At 40.5% G+C, this 27,691-nt stretch overlaps 2 protein-coding genes across 4 annotated transcripts in view; one reads left to right on the top strand and one right to left on the bottom strand.

Annotated features, from left to right (window-relative positions):
* srgap2 (SLIT-ROBO Rho GTPase activating protein 2) overlaps positions 1-15,193 on the bottom strand; it is a 74,110-nt gene extending 58,917 nt beyond the window's left edge. For both annotated transcript variants that reach the window (XM_084731317.1, XM_084731319.1), the window contains exon 1: positions 14,506-15,193. In XM_084731317.1, the coding sequence (XP_084587443.1) occupies positions 14,506-14,572 (67 nt within the window). In that variant the 5' untranslated portion in view covers positions 14,573-15,193. The remainder of the gene's footprint in view (positions 1-14,505) is intronic.
* A 714-nt stretch (positions 15,194-15,907) lies between these two features.
* On the top strand, positions 15,908-20,501 carry LOC146331457 (protein FAM72A). 2 transcript variants are annotated; one of them, XM_084731315.1, is made up of 4 exons: positions 15,949-16,540; positions 16,787-16,864; positions 17,920-18,044; positions 18,148-20,501. In XM_084731315.1, exons 1-4 carry the CDS (start codon positions 16,389-16,391, stop codon positions 18,240-18,242), a joined length of 450 nt encoding a protein of 149 aa, XP_084587441.1. In that variant the 5' UTR covers positions 15,949-16,388; the 3' UTR covers positions 18,243-20,501. The 2 variants fall into 2 exon arrangements, with proteins under 2 accessions (XP_084587442.1, XP_084587441.1); XM_084731316.1 differs by lacking the exon at positions 16,787-16,864 and having other exon boundaries at positions 15,908-16,540.
* Positions 20,502-27,691: the final 7,190 nt, after the last annotated feature.

The raw sequence follows: 27,691 nt of genomic DNA, 5'->3' as shown, positions 1-27,691 counted from the left end.
CACATACAAACACCAATACAGAAATGCATTCAGGATGATGAGCAATCCCTCCAACATGTACAGGTATGAGCCTGGAGACAACTGCTGTCATTATCTGACTTCTTGTTCTTATGGTATTTGCACATGTAGTTCCTTAAACATCAATGATTACATACTATTTAATTACATAAGTGCCCAATAAAATTATGTTTCAGTTCTCTCCACAAACTGCACTACAAATTCTGATCAGCTGAAAATTGAGGATGTGGTAGCAAATGAATTCCTGCAGTTTGCCCATTTCTTTGCCACAGGTAGCTATATTGTCACCTTCAAGGCGTGTCTATCAAGTAAATTGACGTACAGCAGCTACACAAACAAGCACACACTGGCGAAGATTGATCACAGAGCAGAATCGGACACTGGTTTCAGTACAACAACAGAGCTAATGCTAGCTGAGACAAAGCACTGCAATATTAACCTCAACAAAATGCAACATGAAAAAAAAAAAAACAAGAAAAGAGATTAAAGATTTGTGCTGGTAGCTTGGCATGGTGTCAATTAGTTTTGAGCCAACTAAATGGTCAGCCCATCACTCAAAAATGACATATATTAAGTCTGCATATTATGTTTACTTTATATATGTCCCTCCCACCCCTGTAAATATTGAATTAAGAAGCACTTTTGTCCTTGAAGTGACCGACTGTCTGACCAGTGACAGTTTGGTTGGACAAGAGCATATCAACCAACCAGTCAACCAGTGTGACAGAAAGTGTCATCCCTAATGTGCACCGCCTCTGCTGTTTCGTCTGCTTCTTCCTCTTGCTTTTTTTAGAGACGACACCAAAAAAAACATTAGATCATTAGATTAAATTAGCATCACTTTCAGATTCAGCGGTTTACTGAACCCAGACAGAATGTCAACTCAGGTTGGGGGTGGCGGTGTTGTGAGAGCGGCTCATAGTCTTAAAACCTATTCAGACTAACCACCAAAGCAGGTTTGCCCTCATATCACTGTGTCATGTAGCATGTGTGACATTTAGCCTGTCTTGCTTTTGAAAAGAGTCTGTACACACGCAGCCTTGTTTCCTTGTTTGTACACAGCAGGGCCTCCTATAATGAGTCGCCCCGCATGGATGAGTGAAAAGGAAGATGAAGAAGGGAGGAAGTTTGATCTCAACATTTACTTCCTATTGCTACATAACTAGCACACGGTGACCTCAACATGACCTCCAGTTAAGGTCAACGTGTCAGCAATACACACACCCAAATACCATCTACACAGCCGGCGAGCTGTTTAAGTGTTGTGTGTGGCTGCATGTAGAGGTGGTGCATCTGGTTTGAGTGTGAAATGAGGGGCCTGAAGCAGGGGAAGAAAGGCTGACTCTCCCTGTTTTCAGGATCAGAGAGAAGAGGATGCTCCTATTCAGCCATCTAACTTCCTACTCATACAAGAGTGTGTCTGCTGTTTTTATCATCATACTGTGGTAACAAAAATGTTTTTACACCAAAATTAGGATATATATGATGTTTTTTTTTAACACAATTGACCCTTTTTCCATTGCCAGAAGACGAGCTTGTCTTTCTGTTTTTTTCTGATGCTTTCTGGGAAAGCCAAGGCTGAACTCATGTCTGTGCTGGAGATCAGAGAGAAAGAGGCAGTTAAAAATGTCTGTGTTCAGTTCTCAGCACTTTTGCTGCTTCCTAATAAAAACATTTAGATAACAAAATAATGTATGACCTTTATCGTGAAGACTTTATAGGAAATAAAATGTTTATCCATCATTCAGGCAGTTGACTAAAGATGTGTGGTCATCAGTAAATACACACCTTCAAGCGTGTCATGTTTACATGCGGATAAACACCAGTCACCACTGCGGAGTTATTTGACCTGGGATTGAATGCTGATTGTACCCTTACCCACTGAAGACAAAAGACAGATGTTTGTGGGGGGTTTGTCCAGTGTAAAAGGGGCCATATTGTACAGAAAAAAAGAGTGTGAGTGTGTAATGACTGTGGGAAAGAAAACTATAATATTCCCTCATTCAAAGTTGGTTTAAAGTAAAGCTCGGATTCAGCACTTTATAACAAGCCTCTCTAAGCCTGCATGTGTACGTTAACAAGCACGGGGAGAAAATGGGAGAAATCTGCACCAGAGCAGCTTTAATGCTGGGAACAACTAAAATAGAACTGGTGCATCCACATAGCAACCAGGGGGAAGAACACCGTGTCCTCACACATAGAAGAAAAGAGGATAGAGAGCGAGAGGCTGCATGCGAGTGTGTGTAAGTGATGCAGATTCAGCTGAGAAGAGGTGATGAATGGCTTCATTAAAACAGCATTAGCAGAGGTGTGAACCCTGAATGAGTGCCAGGCAGCATGCAGTGATTGCCCAGTACTCCCAACACACACACAAACTTGTCACAATACTGAAATTCTCGCTTTGATAGCACAACCCACCCACCCTCCTTTTGCTACTCATTTACAGTGTTTGATGCTGATGCAAGTTTAAAACGCGACCTCGGGCTTTCATAAATATCAAGCAAAACATCCATGACAAGCCAAATTATTTTCGAGAAACAACACCAACAATCCAGAAATTCCTTTAATCAAACCACGGCTCCCTTCATCTCGGAGCACACTACCCCACAGCCTGAGGGAGATGAGGAAACAGCAGTGACACCACAGAAAAAGAAAGCAAAGAAAAGGCGGAATAAAAGGAGGCAAACAGGGAGAAAGGGAATGCCGAGAAAGAAAGTGAAAGAGGAAGAAAAACCTGAAAAGACCCAAGTGTGAAGGTTCAAAATAGGATCGAAGCATGTATGCGACTGTGTGTGTGTGTGTGTGTGTGTGTGTGTGTGTGTGTGTGTAGTATAACCTGATTAGCTAGACCCTACAGGGGAGACAAATCTACATTATTCTTTCTCATTTTCCCTCTGCTCCTCACAAACCCAGAAAAATGGGGGCAATTCAGTAACCCTAGCAACCAACTCTGCCTACGTGCAGAGGAGCTGCTGATGGAGGGGGAAGGAGAGATGAAGAGAGATGGGGAGTGAAAAGGCTAATACAAGAGCATACTGTACTCACACATCGAATGAGCAGATGGATCGCACAGTCTGGGAAGAGTGGAGTTTTTTCCCTCCTTTACACCACTCAAGAATTCTCTTCTATAGAGGGTCCCTCTCTTTCAGGTGTGCCCCATGGGGCAACAATATGAACGGCAGTCACTGGCAAGAGGCAAATAATTTTTTGTATAGGTTTGAATTGTGCCATTAATTACACATATGATGTTTGTAAATTTAAAGGTTAAGTTTGTAATATTTAGGATCATCTATTGGCAGGAATGGAATTTAATATTAATATTAATGTTTTCATTAGTGTATAAATAAGAATTGTGTTTTTGTTATCTTAGAATGATAACAGCTCCTCTTCCACAGAGTGCACCATGTTGCACTGCCATGTTTCTCCTAGGCATGCGTGTGATTTGGCTAAACATTACTCACTAGTCAGCACTTGAAATACTAGTCAGTTAAACTAATTATTGATACTTTATTCGTGCACAACACCAGTTAACTGTGGGGCCATCCACCACTAGCAGGGGCTGCAGCACCAGCAGATTGCAGATTGCAGGCAGCAGACCACTTCTCCATGCACTAATGCTAACGCCATGTCTGGTAAAACCAGTCTAGAACAATGTGTAACCACATTCAGCACAGGCATGACGAAATAAACCTGCAAGGAGAGCAGGCTGCGGGTGCTAACACTGCCAATGCCAGCCATGTGGCCACTTAGGTGTGTGTGAAACCGCTCAGTGACCTAAATCTCTTGTCTCGCACAAAATACGTCATCAACATCAGCAATGCTCTCTTTCGTAGCTTTATCTTATGTGACAAGAGTAGCAAAAGAACAAGCAAGACATATTGCTTGCGTGGATACATCAGGTTAGAAAAACACAAAGGCATTTTAGCTTAGCTAATGCTAATTGTTGGAGGGAGAAAGACATGACGTCACTTTCACAGCTTTTGGATGCATAGTCTCTCTAATTACGCATCTTCATAGTCTGATACTTCAGCAGGTTTATGACAAACTGCAACTTCCTTGACTTGTAAAATTACCTTTTAAACTGACAAACATCATATGTGTAAATTGTGGCACAATTCAAATGGGGTACAAAAATTATTTGTTTTTTGTCATAGACTTCTGTAGAGTTCTCACAATACCAGAATTACACTAACATTAAAAAAATGCTACCCGATGCCTCCTACAATACCGCGACAAAAAGAAAAAAGTCCTTGGCACATAAAAGAGTTTTTTCTTTTTCTTTTTTAAATTGCAAACTGTACACAGTGTTGGTAAAGAGAAAGTCACTGAACACTGCCTGGATTTTCTACGCTGAAAGCCAAATTTCAGTCAGGAAACCTGAGCTGATGGTACTTTTGCGACTATGAAATGTCAATATTGTATTGTTTTAACAATGTGGAATTGAAGTATTGAAGTATTGATACTTTTGAAAACCTCAGACTATTGTTAATATTTTTTTCTGGAGTAAGGTCTCATGGTGGTCCACCAGAAGGGGAGGGATTTCGGCTCTCTATTCAGGCATTTTCTTGCACGTTTCCCAGATCCCTCCTCCTCTTTCTTCTCCCTCTCCTTTCCTCCCTTTTCCCTCCTTGGTCAGACTCCTTTGCTTTTTTCCTCCTCCTGCTCTCTGGCCACGTATGAGGGCTGTTCAAACACAACCTGTTTCCTCTGGCGTCTCCCGGGAGCATTATCCAACCTCTCTACTGTTGTGTTTTCTCTCCTTCCCTTCTTTCTGCCCCTCACCTATTTATTTACAGCTGGATGTCTGTTCTGCTATTGATTGTTTTACAGAGGATATGAGTGGGCTTTGTCTCTGCCCTGCTTGGCTTTATATAGATCCCCCTTAAAGATGTTCTCATCAACACACACAGACACACACACACACACACACACACACACACAGACACACACACAAACATCCTCTCTCTCAGCTGGTTGTGAGTCACTGTCCGGTGTAGAGGCTCATGCATGTGAGCACAATATGTGTGTGTCACATATGCTAAAATCATAAAGTGATGATTATTGGTTTAAGCTGCCATGGGAGGCGTGTCGAAAATGTGTGTGTGTCATGTTTCATCACAACTGACAAACATCATGAGAGAGAGAAAAAGCAACGAGGAGAAAGAAGGAGAGAGAAAGAGTTTGAGCTGAAGACCAGCAGTTCTTCTCACAATAGTCTGATTGTTCATTGCATGTAGGCTGACAGAAAGAAAAAGATTGAAAAAGAGGGAGAGGGAGTATGGGATTGACAGACAGAGTGTGTGTGTGTGTGTGTGTGTGTGTGTGTGTGTGTGTGTGTGTGTGTGTGTGTGTCCATATGTGTGAGAGTGAGGGGGTGAGGGGGCAGGCCAGAGCACAGCTCTGCTTTCTACATTTTTACACTCTTTCACCGGTTGCTCTGCTGTTGCCGTGTGTGTGTGTGTGTGTGTGTGTGTGTGTGTGTGTGTGTGTGTGTGTGTGTGTGTGTGTGTGTGTGTGTGTGTGAGATAAAGAAAGTGAATTTTGAATGAAAGAGGCACCCTAACAGGGGTCAAGGCATATATCAACTCTGGGCTCAGGTCTCACACACATTCACACATGGGAATGAACAATGTGACCATATGCATATAGAACTAAAACAATTTGAAAGGCCATAAGCAACTATTTTTGTAAACATTTTGTTTAACATTTATGCAACGAAATCACTAAAATTCACTGTTCCAGTTCACAAAATGTGAATAAAGTCTAGTTTTCTTTGTCTCACATTGGTAAACTGAATGTCTCTTTTTTAACTGTGTTCACTTTGGCTCTGGGAAACTTTCTGTACATTTTTCACTGTTCTCTGATATTTTATAGACCAAAGGATTAATCACTTAAAGGCACAATATGTCATTTCTGCTGCTGGGGGTCTCTCATATCAAAATGATACAATATAATGCCATCAAAAGATAGTTTGATGGCATTATGAAGTAGCATGAGATCATGGGAGTTGTCATCTTCACTGTTAAAATAACACCATAAAATGTATCTGATATGATCAGGGACAAGGTAATTTATTTAAGTTTTATTGATGTTTTGTTTAGTCACATCTGCCAACTTTCTTCCTCATTCTGGCACATCCCTATTTTGGCTGGAAGTTATAGCAACAGGCAACCAAAATAAATTCACTGCTACCTGAAATAAAATTCTCTGGTTCTGAACATTCCTGGAAACATTTGGGATAATCTTAACAACTCAACATTATATAAGACATAGGTGTAGTCCTTTTTAATGTGCATAATACGCGTTCAATCAAGACTATAAAAAGCAAATTAATAGATAATGAAAATAAGCATAAATTGCAACCCGATATACTATGAGACAGACAAATGTTTAACCAAGATTACTAATGCCCTTAATATCTCTGATTAAATATACATATAAATCACCTTATCAAGTTCACTGTGTATTCAATTCATTAGGCCAAATCCAGAAACACTCTTACCTGGTAATTTTATCTATAGAAAGGCTTCTCAAATGAATTTCTGAAAAATGTACTATATCTCAACATAAAATTACACATATTACATAATTTTTCCATTTTCACCATTTTCATTTTCATGGGTGTAGTGACACCTGCTCCACCACAACACCGGTCAACTCTCACAGAAACCAACTGTCTGAGTGAAATGATACAGTTGACCTTATGCAAAATACTCACAGCAGGTAACAACAGTCTGCAGGCTGAAGGCCTTTGTGTGTGTACATGTGTGTGCGTGTGTGTGTGTCTGTGGGCGTGTGTGTGTCCGTGTATATTTTGCATGAATAAACATGATATAAGCATCACTGTGTTTTAAAGTGTCAGTACAAGAGGCAGACCATTGACTGGGTATACAAATTAGGTTCACATGGGTGCACACCCACCCACCCACACACACACACACACACACACACACACACACACACAAAAAAAAACTTCTACAACACAGCATGAACACCTGAGAAGAGGGAGGGGAGAATTCAACCAATCCCACCATGCCTCAGTGCTGAAGACCTAGCAAAGGGGTGGCAGCGAAAATGTGAGGATTACCCAACCAGGGCAGACAGAACATCTGTTGCCCAATCAGAGCATCTGGAACATCTGGCACCAATGAACAGCAGTCATCTAGCAGCTGAACTCTGACCTTACCCACTTGGCTTCACCGGCTGCCCTTTTCTTCTCAACTGCATGTTTTTTTTTTAAATTCATGCTCCAGCCCTGTCAATCTATCCCTCCATTCCTCACATTGATGAGCTGTTTGTCTTCGATCTGACTGACTGGGTGTTGTTGGACGCCTGGACCAGTTCATCTGCATATCACAGTGATACCAGACATTCCTCTTTTATCTCTTAGCCATCAACTGTCTCCAGATTGAAGGTGGGGAGGCACTACGCAGGTATGGATTGTTAACCCATATCTCAATAGCACACTCTCTGCTGTGTACACAGCGCTCTGTTTATGTGTATGTGAACTGAAGGAGGCCAACTCAGCACTTACACTGTTGGTAAATTTAACACAATGTGTATTTTCTCCCAGGTGCTGCAACAGCAGCGCTGTAGTAAATTGTCATATTGAACAGTGAAGAATAAGGAAGGAGACAGGTGGAGGGGAACAGAAAATCAATGAGTGTGTTCAGCTATGTCATGTCTGCTGCTGACACAGCACAGGGCTACTGCTACCGTGCAGGCACACACACACACAAATACCGAAAGCACGGTGGGACACCCGGTATGGAACACATTGTTCTATTGAGACCTATCAAAGGGAATAGAGAATTTTCACTCTTAAAAAAAACACTGTCTTTATCTCTCGGTTCCTTTCTATTATGTGGGTGCTGACTGAGGAGCTAAAAATCAGACGCACTTAGTGTGTGTGTGTGTGTGTGTGTGTGTGTGTGTGTGTGTGTGTGTGTGTGTGTGTGTGTGTGTGTGTGTGTGTGTGATGTGAAAGGCAGTTGATTCTTTTGCCCAGACACAAAGCCGTGGGCCCAAACAGGAAGCTTCACACACTCCCTGTACGACCTGTGTGTGTTCGAGCCTGACTCCTGAACCTCAGTTTTACACAAACATCCTTCCTGACTGATTATTTTAAGCTCCGTTAGCATTTTAATTCAGCTCAGGACTCCCCCTCCCCTTTTTCCATTTCACCGACACACACTGACAGACATCCACACACTTGTACAGTGCACGGCGAGAAAACAACACCATTTAGACTTGTGTGATTGACTTGTGGTTGGTAAATGCACCACTGGACTCAGTCAATACGGTCTAGCCCCAATTGGCAGCATTGTTAGAAAGACCACATACAGGCACCGCTAAAAGTACCACTAATTCATTAGCTTAAAGATGTCTTCTTACATCCCTCCACATGTGATGTTTGCTGATGTGAATGAAGCAAAGAGGTCAGTGACTGACTACATTTACATGCACACTATTTCTTCACTATTCAGACTATGACAATGTTCTGAATTTGTCTGATGTTTCAAGTTCAGTGACTGGAGGTGCACAGTGGAGCTCCAGTCATTTACTGAACGAGTTGGTGAACAAATCTTTTAAATATTTTTTTAATGAACTGATTCTAATGATTTGGTACACTAAAAAGAACCGCTTTTCCCAGAACTAAATGTTACTAGGGCTGTCCCAAAGGGCATATTTTGGGCTTCAAAGCTTTGGTAGTAATCAATAGAGAATATTCAAAGCTTTGTGCATGCCAGCATCAGTGTCACTGGTGCTGCCAGCGTTATGTTGTTCAATTAGTATTGAATAGATAATACTGCTTTTGCCGCTTTACCATGGAAACAAAGCTATGAATCATTTGGCACAGCCCTAAATGTTACAATAACAATCGAACCATATCCACCTTTTCTGTCTTATCACTTCTCCATTCCCTCTGCCTCTGTTCTGTATTTTTAAAGAGACAGAACTAATTTATGTCAGAGGACCCCTCTTCACAACCCCTGCTCCTCCTGATCAAATATACATCAAGCAACCACAGTGCACACACAAAAAAGAAATGTTCCACTCAGGCATGGAGCCTCACACACACACACACACACACACACAGACATGAACCCACAATCCTGCCTGCAGACAAACCTCTTGCTGTGTCACCACCACCTTTCCTATTGTGCGCTAGTGAAAGCAGCCATTTATCCTAAATCATATGTTTCTCTGGCTGCCTTGTAAACAGGCAGCTTAGTAACGTACACGTAGGCAGGCAGACACACGGTTTGAGTTTATGGCCACAGGCGCTCATCCCTCTTCAGGGAGAAGGATCGACGGATCATATCTGCAGAGCTGAATGAGTTTATAGGCCAGTCTGGAAAAATTATAATAGTCTACATCTGTTTGGAGGTACAGCCTATGTGTGAATACCTCTTTGTGTGTGAGCCTTTAATGTAAAGATCAATAAGGGTTATTCAGCACATCATCAGATTGGATGGCCACACATACTCTGTATTTGACTACAAAAAACACTATAATCAATAGGTTTTATCAGTGGCAGCAGTGGCAGTTATTTGCAAAGGCAGCCACTTATTAACATTCCCAGATGTGTAAAACACTGACAGATGCTGGGACGCTGAGCCAAAATGTACTTGAAAAATGAAACATCTGTCAAATGTTTTTAAAGACTCAGCACTCCCTAATTTTCCCCTAGAATGTTTCCCATTGCCTGATTTAGGACGTTCCCTTTTTTTTTTAATAATATGGCGAGCTCGCTGACTGGTAAGTGAGAGATGGTGATGGCTGCTAGATGTGCGTTGACTGGATAAATGCAACGGAGCCTGAAATAGCGACAAAGCTCAGGGCAATTTGAAGTCTTTTTAAAAGCAAAGTAGGTCTCTGGATTCAATTCCAAATAAGTGCTCTGTGAACTTCGAATAGTAGGTGATAAGCTCATTCCTTAACTCCATTTCACTGCTGCCTATAACCATTTGCATCTGTGTTAGAGCATTCCTATTCCTATTTTAACGTGTCACACTCAGTTTCTTGTGCTATCTTTCTCTTTTTAGTTCCCACTTTCTTTTTCTGCATCTCAAGCTGTCTCGCATACACACACTCTCTCACACACACCCTCTTCCTGAGCAGTAGGAACATTCCTTGCATCAGCCAGAATCCCATATTAGAGTATCAGCACTCTGCCTGTGGGAAATAACACAGACTGAGAAAACGATGGTGGTATTCAAGCATTGACGTGCGTTCATTAAAGCAATATTCTCCAGCTCACATGTCAACAGATGAGCTGACAGTGTCCATGACATCCCCATAACTACTTTTAGTAATTGCTCCACAGTTTTTTTTTCTTAAAAAAAAGGTACAGAAGGTAGACAAAATAACATAGAGGCATAATGAATGACTGGTCATGTTAGGCTAAATGCCGAATAGCAGCATCTGCTGTCAGAACCTGATGTGTGTTTTCACACTTTAAAAACACACAACAATATTTTCACTCTTACATTAAAAGAGACTTATCTCAGGAATCTAATCAGAATTGTGTGGGTAGCATGAATGTCATGTTGTATATTGAGTGTGTTCAATTTGTATGAGAATACATACAATACATACGCATTTCCATCTGCTCACAAACAACAGAAAAATGGCTAAAAGCTGCTGTGAGGTGGGAAACACCACCAACAGAGTAAAGAACCCAGAACTAAGTTTTCATAAGCTGCTGAATGGAAAAACTGATCCTTTAAGAGGACAAAAGTGGATACAAGCAATAAGATGTGTGGCCATCAGCAGGAAGAAGGGGGAAACTGTGGTATCCTGACTCACAGTGTGCCTACGTTACGGATGCTAATTTTGCCAGAAAAAAAAAACATAGCCTACTTGAAGCTAAGTAATGAAAGACCTGGTTTGATCTTTGTTGGCTTAAATGATGACCTTATCTGGTGATTCAATCAAATAGTTGTAAATATCAAAATGTTTCATTTCTGGCCTTTCAGTGGGATAATTTCTCCAAGAAAATCAAAGGTAAGCAGAAGGGACACTGAGATAGCCCAACAATAGAGTTTGTCAGAATACTTTTTCCTGTCTGGTAGATGTATGGTGCCAAAATAATTATTTGACATTCTTAAATCTAATGTTTTAACTGGCTACAGGCATTTTGTTAGTGGCCTAATTGTTTGGCACAGACTGGTTTCCCCTTCCCCTTGTATGACACTTGCACTCTTTGCCTATAACACTGTTTTGAGTGCAGTACAATGGTGCTACAATAGAGTATGATAGTTTTGTCAAACCGGAGGTGCATCAGCCAAACAAAATGCAAAATCACAGGATTTAATATGCCTAGGAAAAGTCCATTTACTGTGTGTATGTTTGCATCATGCATCTCCCTCCCCTGCTGCAGAGATTTATGAATGTAAGTCATAGGAGGATTTACATTTATTTCCCCCATGATGCTGCAGAGTGTGGCTGCAGCGTGAAAAGATAATTCCCATTGCCTGATGAGAGCAGCAGAGACTTGATCTCTCAGCAAGATGGACTACAATTGCAGTCATTATAGATTTGGGAAACAAGACAGACACATGTTAGCAAATACAAGGAGCCAGAGATGTGACATGTAGGTGCTTCATGTATTGCTGCTTGATACCCTCCATTAGAGAATCTCTAACAGCAGCGTAAAGGGTAATGACAGAGTGTCTGCGTCTCCCAAAGAAGGCAGACTGCTGGGAATGTCACAGCACCTGGAGATGCCTCTACACAGGTGGAAAAACACCTTTACACACACCTCAACCAGTTATGTGGATACACAGGTTCATCCTTTCATCTGTTCACTTCCAGATAGGGAAGACAGTTGGTATGTGGAAAACTGTGTGGACAGAGTGAGGACAGGAGAGACAGCTCAACACAGCTGTTCACTGGGGAGCAGTGAAGTAACTGACAGGAGGAATCGATGCAGAGGGTCGATGGACAAACATTAAGTCCACAAGCTGACAAACACAGCAGGCAGCCCTCACAATGCAGCACGGACAGAAAGCCTTTACACAGGCTGCAGAGCATAAATAGCCGCCTACCGGGACATTGAGCCAACAACGTTAATGTCACTGTGGTGACAGCTAAAGGAGTTAGCAGATTGGCAGGTAAACAAGATGAGGTAACTAATAAGAGGTGGTAAACAGTCAGCTAAGTCAAGTTACCCTGGATTGCTCTGTTCTTTAGTTTCATTCACGAGACTACCTGTTCTAGACCAAATTAACCCCCTGCCCAGATTTTTTATGTAGGCTAGATGTCCAGACAAGCGACAAATTAAAGTAAAAACTTGGATGGAGCGGTCAAACAAAAGTGATGTTTCCATCCAGGGATCAAGGGGACCATTGAAAGATTTGATAGGTATGAAACCTCACTTGTACAACAATCACTGTATCTTAACTCATTTGAACACCATTGAAAATCTTTTGGAAGAATGGTGTTCATCCCTCCAGTGAAGTTCCAAAAACCTCTATGCTATGGAGCACTGACAACATTTTTTGTCTTTTCATGGCCCTACACCTTACTAAGGGCAGGTTCACACCAGCCTTGTGTAGTCCAGGTGTACCGGAACCTCTGGTCCACAAGAGGTGGTCTTGGACCACTGTCAAGTGCTGTCACATTAACTCTGGAGTGGTTTGTTTCTGGTGTGGACACCTTTCAAACCAATCACAGAAGTGCACAATTGTTTGTGTCATTACCTTGGACAAAAAATGTTTTCTCTTCCTGTTTTGGTGACTGGTAAACTAGTAGGTTGTTTGCTGCCAAAATGTGGACTGGCAGGGGACAAACCTGGAGTCACAACAAAGTGTGAAATGCCTGCATTGTTTAATACTCATTGTCCTTCAAGACGTTCATACACACAGTCTTCTAAAGTCTTCTGATAAGCGCTCAGAACACAACCTGTCATTGCTATATCCAGATAGAAACTGGGCCATTTGATGATTTTTTAGCTGCTAACTGTATGACTAATAATCCAACATTCCCACCACATTTGTGTTCACAATTTCAGAACCATTTGAGTTCAGATCAATACCAACATGAACATGAACAGAATCTGACAGTGTGCCATGCTGTAGGATATCCACATAGAAATTGTCTTTCTACATGCATACAGTATGACCTGGACCTTTAGGTGTGAACCCACTCTGAGGCACAAAATTGTGTTATTTATTTAATTTGTCACGCATCTGTTCATTAACAAAAATTCTATTTTTACAACACTGAGATGTATGATAACACTTTCCACAAACGCTATGCTTGTCACTGACTTGATGCTTTACAACCTGCAAAGCTGCAGGTAGCAGAAACTCTACGGAGAATAGCAGGGACCACGAGGTATCATTTTTTTGGGACAAGACCAGGAAGAAGATGGTTGTTCTTAAAAGGACATGAGAGGCCGGTGTGTTGAGGAAGGTGGTGGCCCATTTTATCTGGAGATCTGACACTGCAGCAGCAGTGGAAACACTGTTCATGAGGAGGGTAATATCCTGTCCCCTCTCTCTTCCTTCCTGCCACCTCTGTGCCTTCCCTCTGCTCCTCAGCCTTATACAACCAACCAAAACCTATAGATCTGACGAGCAATCACTGTCTTGCTGACTGACAGTGTCCAGCTGAATAGTGTGCCTGCCTGATGACAGAAACATCCACACACACACACACACACACACACACACACACACACACACACACACACACACACACACACAACAGCCAGCCAGTAAACAGTTAACATCTGAACGCCCCTTTCTAACCACTACAATCTGCTCTCCCACCCCTGCTGCTCCCTCTGTCCTTGATCATCGGCAGGCAGAGGCGACACCAATGAACTGTGATCAATGGACAAGTCTTTGCAGAAATTGATCATTTAAATGTAAACTGCGTTAGATCCACACACACACACACACATATTTGCAACATGAACGGACGGCAGTGAGTGAACACCAGCAGCAGTACAGACATGCAGGAGACAGAGAGGGAGAGAAAACGCCCTGCCTTGTTCCATGTCGAAACCCCAGCCCTCTGGGATAGTCTACACAGCACACACGCACTCAAACACACCACCTTCATATAAGCTTTTCTAATGAGACCATATAGAGGCCACATCTGGACAACAACACTGATTTCCGAGCGGGTTTTCTTTTTCTGTCTTTGTTGGCCATCTGTGTGCTGCGTTAAAAGCGAGCGATCACACGCTTCAAGACACGCTGGTCATGATGTTGTTGGTATGAGTGAAATTATTGACATATTATCAATATGCCATGCCCGCGTGATGACAATTAACCTTCATAAATAAATGGTGAAACACAAAAGCAAGCGTGGACTACCCTTTACGCCTGATAGGAGAGATGAGGGTAAAGAAAAGCATGCAGTCAGCCAAGTCACGGAAAACACTATATAGTCAAAAAGAGCAGATTTAACTTGCATCGCGTTAACCTATGACAAAAAATAACCATATGAGAAGCTTTTTAGAAGTTTTACCTTTAACTTGAGTCTCATATTCGGCTACTATCTCCTTGTCCTTTCGGAATTTCGCCGGAGACGTCATGGCTGAGTTTGGAGATCAAACCACTTGCCCTCCTTGTCGCCAGGTCAATTTTCTCTCAATCAATCAATAAATCAGCCGTGGACCGGAGTAGATGCCACTCTAGAACAGGGTTTGAAAAGAAATCAAGAGCCCAGATGAGAGATTGCAGCTCCTCAGTCAACGTGCCCGCCGTGGATCTGTATTGTCTCCCTGCCTCTGTTCACTCCGGGCGCATTGTGAGTTTGGCGCTGCTGCTGCTGTTGCTGTATGTTCCCATCCACCGCCGCGCCTCACCGCCTCCTCAAAACCGGTTATGGTGCAAACAACTTCAAGTGAAAGGAGATTCATTCCCCTTTTAAAAAAAACAAACAGCGATAGTTTGTCAGTCGGCACTTCCAAAAGTTTTTTTTTCTTTCTTTTTCTAAGAGGATATCGGCCTCGCAGCTGCCCGTCCGCCTGTCTACACTAAACTGCTCTCCTCCTCCTCTTCCTCCCCCCCTGAAGTGAGCGAGAGGAGGAACCGAGTGGAGATGGAGGAGCTGGCTGGTCAGTTCCAGTGCGCAGGACAGCGCGGGCATGGATGCACACATGGACAGGGATCAGTTTGTAAACCACCAGCCCTTCACTGCGTAAAACACGTCCTATAGATGTATGTTTTGTTTGACCAGGTGATACTATAGCCTAAAGTTCAATTTAAATGCAGTGAAGTTATCGCCAAAGGGTAAATCCTGACATCTAAAAAAAGCAGTATTTAGGATGACGTGCCAGTTGCAATATGAGAATATTAGAGTGGCTTTAGTGGCCACTTCATTTATCATTTCATTATGACCGCTGACAGAAGACAAGGTGTCTTTTATTCCCTAAAATGAATTTAAATCACTGCATAACTGAGAATTTACCCCACACAAATGCTATTTATCGCTTGTAACTGTGTAGCTAACGCTGTGTAGGAATTAGCCAGCGAGTCTTCCATTAGTTTTAGCTTGCTAACAAACTCCACAACTGACTATCTACACTCACTAATGATATTCACGCAATAGAGACAGATTATCCTTGTCTTGTACTTCGACGACAACAATTTCTCACATATATTGTGTCATTTAAACTAGCTATTTACAAGGCGACCCCCTCTTCCACGTCAAAATGCAATTATTTTCCATATTCAACGACAGCCCCGCTTAATTTCATAGGACAAGAGCTATACTTCCCACAACATGATTGGTGAAACGGAATTTGAAAGGCATACGAAGCCACCAATCGGCTTTCAGGACTTTTGAATGCGGGCGTTTCAGCTCAATATGTAACCAATCAAATTCAGACTTTTTACCGAAGGTAGCCAATGGCGTCGGTTACTATGGTATGTACCCAATCAGAGTCAGGTGTGGGGTCTTTTAAAGATAGTTTCAGGAAGTACCGTTAAATACCAGGAAGTTGTAAACAAAGCTGACAGCTATTTAGTTAGCTGTTAACTACATCTGAATGGATGCTGAGCCAGCCGTGTAAAACAGGCTAGTTATTCGCCGATATCTTGTATTTATCACCAATACGGCTAAACAGTTTCTTTTCTATTGAGGTCGTTTCGCGGAAATAGATATTTTCCGTGCGTTTGTTCAACGAGCTAACGTTAGCTGCCTTCCGTTTTGTCGTTAAGGAAAAGGCTAACGTTTGCACAAGGACGTTACAGCTAGCGTTAACGCTTGCGAAGTTAAATCGAAAATCGTTATTCTGAATTGGACGGATTTTAAGATAAATCAGTGTCCGTCTCTTGTTTTCCTGCTGCATTTGCTGTCTGGGGGCAGAAAGAGCGAGAGAGTTCGTCCATTTTAGCAGGACAACAATGTCTACATCCAACGCTAATTTCAAAAACAAGTGTGTGACCCAGGTGAACTGCATATTCTGTGACAGTCTGCTCTGCACAAGAGGCATGAAGGCAGTGCTTCTTGCAGACACCGAGGTTGAGCTTTTTTCGACCGATATACCTCCCAATAGGTAAGTGCTAATCTTGTTAGCATTGCTGCTAGCCTTTGTTTATGTCTGCTGTTGTTGCCAGTACAAGGTGTACTTGAATAATACTGTAGCTAATTGATGTCTGAATAATCATTTGGTGGGTAGAGGGACACAGCATTGATACACATACTTAAATTAACGGTGCCTGTTGAATGAAAATGTTAAATTAATGTGGGTTTTAATCTTCCATGGCTATGTTTGTTTTCATTACACGCACCCTCCCCCAAGAACTGTTGACTTTGTGGCCAGCTGCTACTCCACTGAAAGCTGCAAATGCAAACTGAGAGACATCGCATGTCTCAAGTGGTATGTAAAGCTCCTCTATAGCCGGCAGGGTTTGCTTTAGGAAGACCATCTGTTGATGTGAGACGTTCATAAAGAGTGCAACCAATACAGTTAACACAACAAATAAGTGGTCATATAGCTGTTTTTCCTAATACACACACGTAGAGCTGCAACTAACCCATTTTTATGTCCATTTGTATGATGACTATGTTACTGATAAATCAGTTGTTCTGTTAAACATCAGAAAATCGTTGAAAAAGTGTCCATAACAGTCCTCCTGAGGCCATGGTGAAGTCTTTATATGCCTTTTTGACTGGCCCACAGTTCAAAACCCAAACATAATGAATTTACAACCATATAAAAAATATTGCATCTGAGAAGCTGGAACCAAAGAACATTTGGCATTTCTAATTTAAAAAAGTTTCAATTAATATATATTAATATTAATGTGTATTAAGATGGGCAAAATATACAAAATATTTCAAGTTAAAAGTAAAGGTGAATTTATTTACTATGTACACATTTATTTTAATCCATTTTTATTCAATGTAATTATTTTTCTTTATTTGTAAACTTTCCATTCTTTTTTCAGTGTGTCTATTTTTGATACTGTCCAATCCCAAGCACAATCCATATACTCTACTTCAACTCTGTGAATGTACAATATTATAATTGTATAATTCATTCATATCTTTGGCTCAGTAAAGTGAAACAAAAGTGAAGGTGACAAAATTAAATAATTAAATGAATTTATTCTCAAATAGTTGCCTATTAATTGTTAATGATGATTGAATGACCGTCAACAAATTTCAAGTTTCAGCTCTATGCACCTGTACTTAAAACAAAGTGCCATTTGGCATTTATTTCTGATATTAACATATAGGATATTTTGGTGCTACAGTGAGTTTTTATGGAGCCTCTTTTGTATTCCCAGGCCTTTGTTGTCGTACACAGGGCAAAAACAAACATCTGTTAGATAATAGACACCCACTAGTGGAGTTAGCACTTTTCAGAAGTGCCTCCAGTAAAGTGCTGACAGACGTTTCTTCTTTATTCTCTCTCCCTCCCTCTCCCAGCGGTAATGTTGTGGGCTATCACGTTGTGGCCCCCTGTAAACCCTGCCTGCTCTCCTGTAACAACGGCCATTTCTGGATGTTCAATAGCGATGCTGTATCTACTCTCAACAGACTGGATGCAACAGGTCAGTATAAGTCTCCCCTAGATAAAATTGAAATGCTTTGCAGTTTCGCTCTGCTATAAATATGTTTCATAAAGCCTTTGTCACCCTCCTGATGTGTCTGCAGGCCTGAATCTGCTCCTGTGGGGAGATCTTCCTGAGCTGGATGACAGCGAGAACGAAGAATCAGAAAGCCCATCAGAGGAGGAGTGTATTAGGTAGACAGGGAAATGGACACTGTGAGAGATGTGGTACGCCAATATTTGAGAGGTGGAGCTAGAAGAGTGTACAAATCATGTTTGAGATAAGAGAGAAAAGAGAAGCCTTAAAGGGTAATTTAATACTGAATCGAATAGGGAAGAAAAGTGCTGCTTTACTGGGTTGACAGCTTAAAACCATGGTGCACATGTGGCCACACCCTAGTCAGTGATGTCACAGCAGGTGTTTTACCTTCAACAGCTGATGTAGAATACCTGCTGTGACATCACTGATTACGCCGTGGGCAGAAATACAACATGCTCAGAAGTTTGAACCCACAGAGAACAGAGCAGCAGAAGTTTTTGGCCCTGTGTAATTTAGTGTTGGATTACCCTTTAACCGGAGACCATGCCTTCCCCCATCACCTCTTCACTGTTAAAAGCACAGACACACATACTGTCACCCTCGTTCTCTCTTTTTCTCTTTTTTGTACATTTGCGTGGGCTATTCTAAAACATGTGGCTGAAGTAGAAAATAACAGACAACTAGACTCCTTAATCTAGTGCATTCTACGCTTCATCACAGAGCCGCCACCAAGCGCATCGTTTTGATTGGCCTCACGAGAAGTCGGGAGTGTGGTATGATAAGTCAGTGGAACCTACCAGTGAATGCTGTGCTTTTTCACACTGTTACTTAAGTCCAATTTTCTGACGATGACCACAATTATCTTCTTTTTAATGGCAGTTATAATCTGTACATTGGATATGCTGTAATAAGCAAACACTCCCATTAACAGTCATGTCTTACAGGCTTATACATATGCTTTGTGTGTGGCTGGTTGCTGAGTGAAAGCTGAAGTGCTTTTTGAAGCCTATGTATTGGAGAAATAGCACAATAATTGAATGATTCATACATACATACTTGTGTGTGTGTGTGTGTGTGTGTGTGTGTGTGTGTGTGTGTGTGTGTGTGTGTGTGTGTGTGTGTGTGTGTGTATACATACGCACACCTATGAGTTTGTTGCTTTTTAAGGGCATATTTGATTTAGGTTACCTTACGATCTGACACTCTATCAGTGATGCGTTTTGATATGCTAATACAGTGTTTGTAACACACCTGACAGCAGCAGTATGTGTTTAACACCCAGATGAATCTGACTGTAGCAGTATCTGATACTAACAAACTAACTTATGCATAGGGCGTGTGCTTCCACAAAAGCCTGGAGCAGCTGAGTTTTGAATTTTAGAGTTTGTTAGGATCTCAAATCAAGTAATAAATTCCCAGATTGATGATTATAGAATAAGTAACAAAAGGTGCACTTTTGCAGCACTCCATCATCATGGATCCTTAGAGGGATAATTCGTATTATTTTATGCGGGGGTGAATGAGGTACTTATCGATAGTCAGTGTATTGTCTACCATAGATGCTGGACTGCACATCCTCAGTTTGGAGAAGCAGAGCGGGGCACCAGCACAGAAACTAAGCAATGACTGTGCTGTGGACAGGGTCAGCAGAAAATACATATTTTAGCCACTTTGAAAAAGGTCTACCTGAAAAAAAAAACTCTCTCCAAACCAACCAAATCTCATGGCCGGAAATTGATTAAATCAGTCATTTTACCTCAACAAACCTGGGAACTACTGGTTTTTTGTTGCCTTTGTTTGTGTTATTGTGTGACTTTGGCAAATCCAAATTATTCTTTTAACACTCCAAAGTCACACAATTTGTGCAAACAAATTAACAGACTGAGGCAGCAGCAAATTGGCAACCCCTGTGTTCTGCGAAGTAAAGTTACTGATTTCACCCATGGGGTTTGGTTGTTTTGTAGAGAGCGATGTGTGGCTTATGTAACGTCAGATTCCAGTTGGAAAAGGGAGTCTGACAGCTAGGTCAAGCTGTGAAAATATTCAAAATATAATGTATAAATAAACTGGTATTGTGTTTTGTTTTTTGTTTTTTTTTAAGGTGTACTTTTTTGGAAGTGGCTAAAGTATTTTTTGGTGCTCACCTTGTCCATAGCAGTTCTTTGTTTAGCTTCTGTGCTGCTACTCCTCTCTGCTTCTCCAAACTGGGGTCGTGCCGACTGCTATTTACCGTAGGTAGAACTGACTATCAATAAGTACCTCATAAAACCCAGTATCAAATAATCTGAACTATCTCTTTAAGCTAAATTCTGAAGACATGAGTTCTACATGGATTTTTGTGTCCATGCTCTTTTTTTTGTTACTGTTCAGTTTTATGTAGCAGCATAATTGTAGCACCTGAAGAGAAGGAAAAAATAATCTCCAAAGAATCATGGAACATATCAATACTGAAATTATAGTATGAAAACCCTTCTAAAGATGATACATTACAATTTTTTGCCCTTTATTGAATTTCATACTTTTAAGTTGAGCTTAAGTCAGTGGAACTGACCATAAAACTCACAGTATTTTATTGGCCTTACTGATGCTGTGATCGCTGACAATGAACTTCTTGTTAAGCTGTGGACTCGACAGTTGATGCTGTTTGTTAGTTGGTCATCTCCAACTGACCAAGTCCTCAGTCGTGCCAGATACAAGCTTCAACATCCTCCAGTCACGAGGGGCTTAACTCACATCGGTCCTTTTTTGGCAGTGCCATCCTTCTGCTCATGTTATTGTTTCACTGCTGTGCCCTGCTGATACTATGATCCTGTCTTAAAGTAACAGTCTTTCTGTGAGTGAATGAGATTTGGCCTTATTTGTGGGCAAACATTGCTGAAGGAAGCTAACGGAGAATGTCTCTTCTTACCTGAAGGAGAAGGATAAAGAAAGTAGGTTTTTTCAACTGTAATCGGCCTCTATGTTTATCTATGCTATAGCCTTTAGTGAAAAAATACACATAGAGGAGGTCAACTTTGTCCAGATTTTCACATCCTTCAACTTAAAGTTATATAACTGACAGTCTGCTACACTTGCACACCAAATACTGTCTATGTGGTAAACTGATACAGTGCATCAGCTAGGTATTTATTAAATCCACAAACCAAATATCTATAACCACATACTTCCTTTTTGTTTACAAGCTTTGTTTACAATGCATTGGTTTGTACTGTATCGTGCTATAGTACTTATGTTTTTGTTCATGTATTTAATATTTCATTTGTGATGTAGTGCTTTGTTTTGTACGTTAAAGGTTGGATGTGTACAGTTTTACCTCAAGAAGGTATCACTTGCGAGCTTCCTCTGGCTAGGACAATTGTCAAATGATAATCAAACAAATTATTTAAATGGCTGTTTCTGACGTGAATAACTTTGATTAACATGCCCTGCTGAAAAATGTATATTTTGGAATTGCACTGAAACTGCATTGGTAGTTTGAAAAGATGATTTGTTGTTTTGTATGCTTGTTAAATTAATAAACTTTTTTTTTTCAGAATATCTTAAAAGCACTGTAGTTCTGTTTTTTTAAAATGTTTTTTCCTGCTAATTTCAATACTTATTAGCTTCCACTCCATTGAATGACCCATTCATTCAAGTTGCACAACAGAATGTTTTTGAAAAATTGTCACAAATTATATTTGTATGCTTTTATCTTGTTTTAATTAATAATTCTGTTATGTGAGTGAGACAAAAACATTTCAGTACAAAATGTTGCTGTTGCTGCCTGAATTCTCTCTAATTTACTGTGTACAGATGACTGCAAAGACTGATAATGGATTTATTAAACAAGTCAGTTTTATTTATAGCCACAAATCACAAGTTTGTCTCACAGGGCTTCACAATCTTCTATCCTCAAACCAGCTATTGTAAATTGAGAATGTAAAGAATGACTATATTCATAGGTTTCACTGTTAATCTGCCAATCTACTGAAGACAGTGTAAAAGATGCCTGAGACAGATCCCTGTGTCCCCCTGTGATCTCACTGCCATTTACTGGTGAGACAGCAGCCTCCATAGAAGAGGACCTGTGGCCTCTGGATACAAATGGTTCATTCTGACCATAACAAAAACACAACTATCCTTGTTTTAAGGTGATTATATGCTGAGGATAAAAAAATTTTATGCACATGATATTCCATTTCTGCAATGTTCTGCCAATACATCCTTGGAAATCTAGAAATTGGGGTTCCTTTTCCAGGATGGACAGACATGCCATCAGTGCTGTGAGTGAATTACTGTGTTAAATAAACACGCATGATATTAAGCACATAAAGTGTAACCTTAATGTTAGATGTAATGAATCAATGAGTAGGATTCACTGGCATCCAGTGGTGAGTTTGCAGATTACAAAGCACTCAACTCATTCTCCCCCTCCAATTTACTGTGGCTGCAAAACTAGCGATAAACGTGAAAGGCTTTATTTAGAGCCAGTGTTTGGTTTGTCTGCTCTGGGCTACAGTAGAAACATGGTGGCTCATCATGCCAAACTCTGTGGAAGAGGATCCACACCCTCTGAAGATACAAATGACACATTATAACGTCAAAAAGACTGGTGATTCTTAAATTCAGGTGATTATACACTCATGAAAAATACTCAGGAATATTATTTAATTTCTATTATAATCTGACAATAGATTCCTTCAAATGTTACTCACTGGAAGTAAATTAATCATATTTTCAGCAGATCATTTACTACTGAAAGTGACAAATTTCCACAGTTAACTATGAAACCTGAGATTCTTCCTGCAAATGATGTTTTGAGCCCATATCAGTTTGTGTTCTCTGTTACAAATATAAAGGAGGCACCTATCTGGCCGTGACCTGCACTATCTATAGCCCTCAGACTGTATCCATGTGTCTGTGTTGGATATGTGTGTGTGTTTGGGAGCCTCAGGGGGAAATGTTCATCATTAATATCACTCACACTGCTAAACTGCTTAGCTGGCAAAAGCAGGGCAACCTGCAGTTATCTCTGACATATTGGATTGCCGTGGACTTGTTTATCAGGTCTGTCAGTGCATTGGAATCGGGTCTTTTCATTCATGCGCTATGCAGATTTATAATAATATTCATCAACAGCTTTCACACTGAGGAGACTGACATTTTAGTTGAATATATATGAGCCCTCCTATATTTACACGCGGGGTAGGAAAGATGCTTTTATTTTGGTGGTGAGCAGGTTCATATTGTAAGGGCAGCATTTCTGTGGATGCACTAAAAAATTCATGAGATGGATTTTGACTTACATTCAGGAGGACATGGTAAGCTAGAATGGCTACAAAAACATGATTTACTTCAACCTAAGATACATGTAGAGAGTCAGACTTGGGGGCAGGGGGGCTTTTAGGTGCAATCAGGATTTTTTTTCTATTTTAAAAATAAAGCATCTGCTATTTTTGGAAGTACTGCCTGATCTGTAACTCTGTGCATTGTGTACTTTCCATATCCGAGTGTGTGGTTGTGAACCTCTTCATGTACACCAAGGAAACTAGTCCTTTTTTGGAATGATCTGACTGAACTGGTAATTTGTTTCTGCATACCTCATTCTCAAGCATTCTCTGTTGCTGTTTGGACATGTACAGGCCAATTTAGCTAGTGATGGCAAGAAAAATCAGAAACAAATAGTTGTGGCTTGCCCTGTTTTCACATGTTTTTGCAGCATCCGCCCAAATTACAAATCATGCCCTCACACAACGTCAGCTCTGTGTTTGTGTTGTATCTTACGCCACCTCATGAGCTGTATCAGCCTGCTGTTTTCTGTGCAATTCAATAACTTCCCTACAGATTTCCTCACAGAGATCCAAAGGTCAGGGTTAGGAAAGACGTGGTTTGGATGTTCTTTCACTTCTACGTGGGTTATAAAAGGGAAGAGAAACACTGCAAAAACTAAATGTCATTGTACCGAGTGGTCAGCAGGACAAGACTGGCTTGTTTTAGGCAGCTGTGTTTTCCAAGACAGAGAATGAATGTGAAGGAGGGTGCTGCAGAAGAATGTATGCACAGGTTTCCTTCCCTTGACAAATAAGGAATAAATAAATCCAATATGCTGCCTCTCTGCCCCAGTGACTGTCAAGCTGGTTAATGAAGCAGAGAATCTGCTTCTGGAACAACATGCTAATACAAGTCTAACAGACCACATCCTGTCACACCAGCCCTGAGCTACACGAGAATCATGATCTAGTATCTATGTATGGTCAGTGACAGTGTGTAACATGTTGATGATGAATAATCTGTTTTCACAGTGCACAACATCCTACAGGAATAGTTTATTAGATTATTTGAAGTGCGGCTGTATGAGATACTTATTGATGGTCAGTGAATTACCTACAAGAGATGGCGGTCGACATGCCCCCGGTTTGGAGAAGCGGAGAGGAATACCAGCATGGAAGCTAAGCAATAAACTGCTGTGGACAGGGTCAGCAACAAAAGGTATTTTAGCGAAATAAAAAAAGATCACCAATATCAATCGAGTGGACGCTAGATTTAGAATATTTTCGCAGCTTTGCTTTACCATCAAACAGCCTTCTTAGCCAATTATCAGTCTCTCCCAACAACCCAAACTCCATAGGTGAAATCAGTCATTTTACCCAGTAGAACAGGGGAGTTGCAGGTCTACCACTGCCTCAATCTGTTGTTTGTGTTATTGAGTGACTCTGAGTTTTAAAAGATTAGTTTGGATTCACTGAAGTCACACAATATCAGAAACAAACAAACAGACTGACGCAGTGGCAGACCAGCAACTCCCCTGTTCTAAATAAAATTAAGGTAAAATTATTGTCTGGCTGCATTTTACACAATAAAAGCAACGTCTTAAAAGAAGAGTGTCACACAAATTGGCTTTGAGCTGAGCAGGAGTTACTACGGCAGTTGTTTGGGTGAACTGTATGTAAATGTTGGACAGGTGTGTGGAACATACTGTACAAGGGGGACAGGTGCACAACTGTTTTACATCAACAGCTGCCAGGTGAGCAGACAGAGTGAGGATAAGGTGTCCTCCGGCTGGGAACAGATAATTCAGCTGGCCTCACTCGGGTGCTGCAGTAATGGAGGGCTCCACTCAGCTTTATTTTCTAAAATGACAAAATATTCACACACTCATCATCTTATTGAGCAAATATGGAAATACGCCTTTTTTCCATGACAACATGGTGGTCACTAAGGTCACAGCTGTAACTAATAGCATTAATGATGACTATGTTCCATTTAAATGTCCTTGTAAGTCATGCTAGTGAGCCAGCATGGAATTTAATTAATGTTATTCATTACACCTAGGTCTTTTCTCCTATGACATGGCTGTTGTGAAAAAATAAAAGCCTCCACTACTCAGTAAAACAAAGATAGCACAATGCTAAGTAAAAACAAACACTTGAGTATGTAACTGATTATACACAATTCAAAATCAAAAAAGTATGGCATATAATAAATCACATCACACATTTGGGATGCTGAGTTAGAAAAACATGGCCAAAATAACGTCAAGTGGATCTGTTTTAACCAAATGAGACCAAAGTCATTAATATAACAAGAACTTTTACCAGTTTTTGAGTTGGAATGAAAATAGGCTTTGGAGAAAAATCACAAAACAGTTTGACTCAAAACTTATTCTTAAAGGGCCATGGAGCCCTGAGCAAAATTCTGCTATAACTGACCAGAGAGCCACATAAAACATTCGCCACACAGTCACACCCCAGTGCTTCCACTACAATCCCTCCTCCTATCAAACAGTTTGTTCCATCTGTCGGTCACTGAATAAGTAGGTCTATTTAAGATAAGTGAATATTGACATTAAAATGAATAAGAAATTTTAGAATATATAAAATATTAAAACATAACACTGAGCTTTGGGTCTGGTACCTGGTAATTAGTCAGTTCACTGATTTTAAATTCAAAATTTAATCAGTCATCAATCACTGTCAATCCACTAATTTCCATCTTGTATTAGTTCAGAGTTGTAATCAGTGGTGGGCTGTAACTGGGCACATTTATATCAAGTACTGTACTTATTTTATACTTTACTTGAGTTCTATTTTATTCAACTTCATGCTTCTACACTACATCCCACAGGCAAATACTATACATTATAATCCATAAAGCTGAAAAAACGCTACAGACATTTTATGATCTTATCGACCATGATGCCTTGCTGTAGTTTGAACTTAATCAAGGGGGTGGCACTATACAAATCATTAGCGACCATGTCCAGTCCACAGGAGAAGCCATATGTAGCTAGGTACTGTAATAATCCAGCAAAACAGAGAAGCCAGGTGTGGCTACATAGAGGTAGAGGCAGAGGTGTGGGTGTGTGGAGATGGTGGAGAATATTTGTATATTCATGAAGCTTGATTATTAAATGAAGGCAAGGTTTAGAGCTATATTTAAGCCATTTCAACAAGGTATTTGAACTCCTTTTTCAAAACAAAAAAACCCATCAAAGACAGTTTATTACTTCTTGCATTTTTTACGTCTATCAATTTCTGATAATTGACATCTTGTCTGCCATTACTCCTTAAATAGGCAATTTTACAGTGTAACAAGAATGCTGTAAAATTTACAGTAACTTACTAGCAGCAATTAGCTGGTATGCTGTAGTAAATACATTTCACAGTATTATTACTGTAAATCTAATCACAGTACCACTAAATTAAATTAGCATCACAATCGCGGTAATTCTTTTCTAAACAAATGGATCTATTTGACTTCACATATGAACATAAATCGACAGTTGAGCTCATACTTTCAGACATATATTTCCTCTGTGAAAACAAAGTACGAGCTGCTGACCTTAACTCAGTCTGGAACTCTGACTTCAACAGTCCACACTGATCAGCTACAGCAGCTTCAAAGGGTCAAAACTGACTTTTAATACATGGTGGAGACACTGGAGAGGCAGCATACAAATATATATTTTTTCTGTTTTATTTATGATTTTATTATGGCACTAACATGATGAGCAGGAACAGCTAAATGTAGCAGTTTACTTCAAAAAGTATACGTTTTTGTTGATTTACCATTTTTATAAGCAGTCAAGTTCAGGGTTTTGAAAGGTTAGCATTAGCATGTTAATGGTAATCCCCATTATGTGTTAGCATAAAGCACACGTGTGTGTGTGTGTGTGTGTGTGTGTGTGTGTGTGTGTGTGTGTGTGTGTGTGTGTGTGTGTGTATGTTGCTGTTTTTTTGAGTATAGCTCTATTTTGTTGACCTAGTTACTAAGTTCTTGGTTTACGTTGTTCTGCATTTTTTGGTAAATAAAAACCCTATTTTTTCACTAAACTCCTGCTCTCCTCATTGCCTCACTGCTTGGTCTCTAAAACACACACACACACACACACACACACACACACACACACACACACATACACACACACACACACACACACACACACACACACACACACACACACACAGTTTTGATTTAACTTTAATCCAGAGCTGGTCCTGACCTCCATGGGGCCCTAAGCAAAATTCAATATTTATTGAATAAAATATGTTGTGTAGAATCTTCAGATAAGTGAATATTGACATTAACATGAATAAGAAATTTTAGAACATCCAAATATAGAAAATACT

Source organism: Lutjanus erythropterus, chromosome 2, assembly GCF_056507025.1.
Source record: "Lutjanus erythropterus isolate fLutEry1 chromosome 2, fLutEry1.hap2, whole genome shotgun sequence".
Lineage (NCBI taxonomy): Eukaryota > Metazoa > Chordata > Actinopteri > Lutjaniformes > Lutjanidae > Lutjanus > Lutjanus erythropterus.
Note: the sequence above shows the minus strand (reverse complement) of the source record. Positions and strands in the feature narration are given on the sequence as shown.

Excerpts from the sequence above, each read along its gene's own strand:
- LOC146331457 (XM_084731315.1), top strand. The coding sequence starts at position 16,389 with ATGTCTACATCCAACGCTAATTTCAAAAACAAGTGTGTGACCCAGGTG. Across the intron at positions 16,541-16,786 it reads ACCGATATACCTCCCAATAG|AACTGTTGACTTTGTGGCCA; the intron begins GTAAGTGCTAAT and ends CCCTCCCCCAAG. Across the intron at positions 16,865-17,919 it reads GACATCGCATGTCTCAAGTG|CGGTAATGTTGTGGGCTATC; the intron begins GTATGTAAAGCT and ends TCCCTCTCCCAG.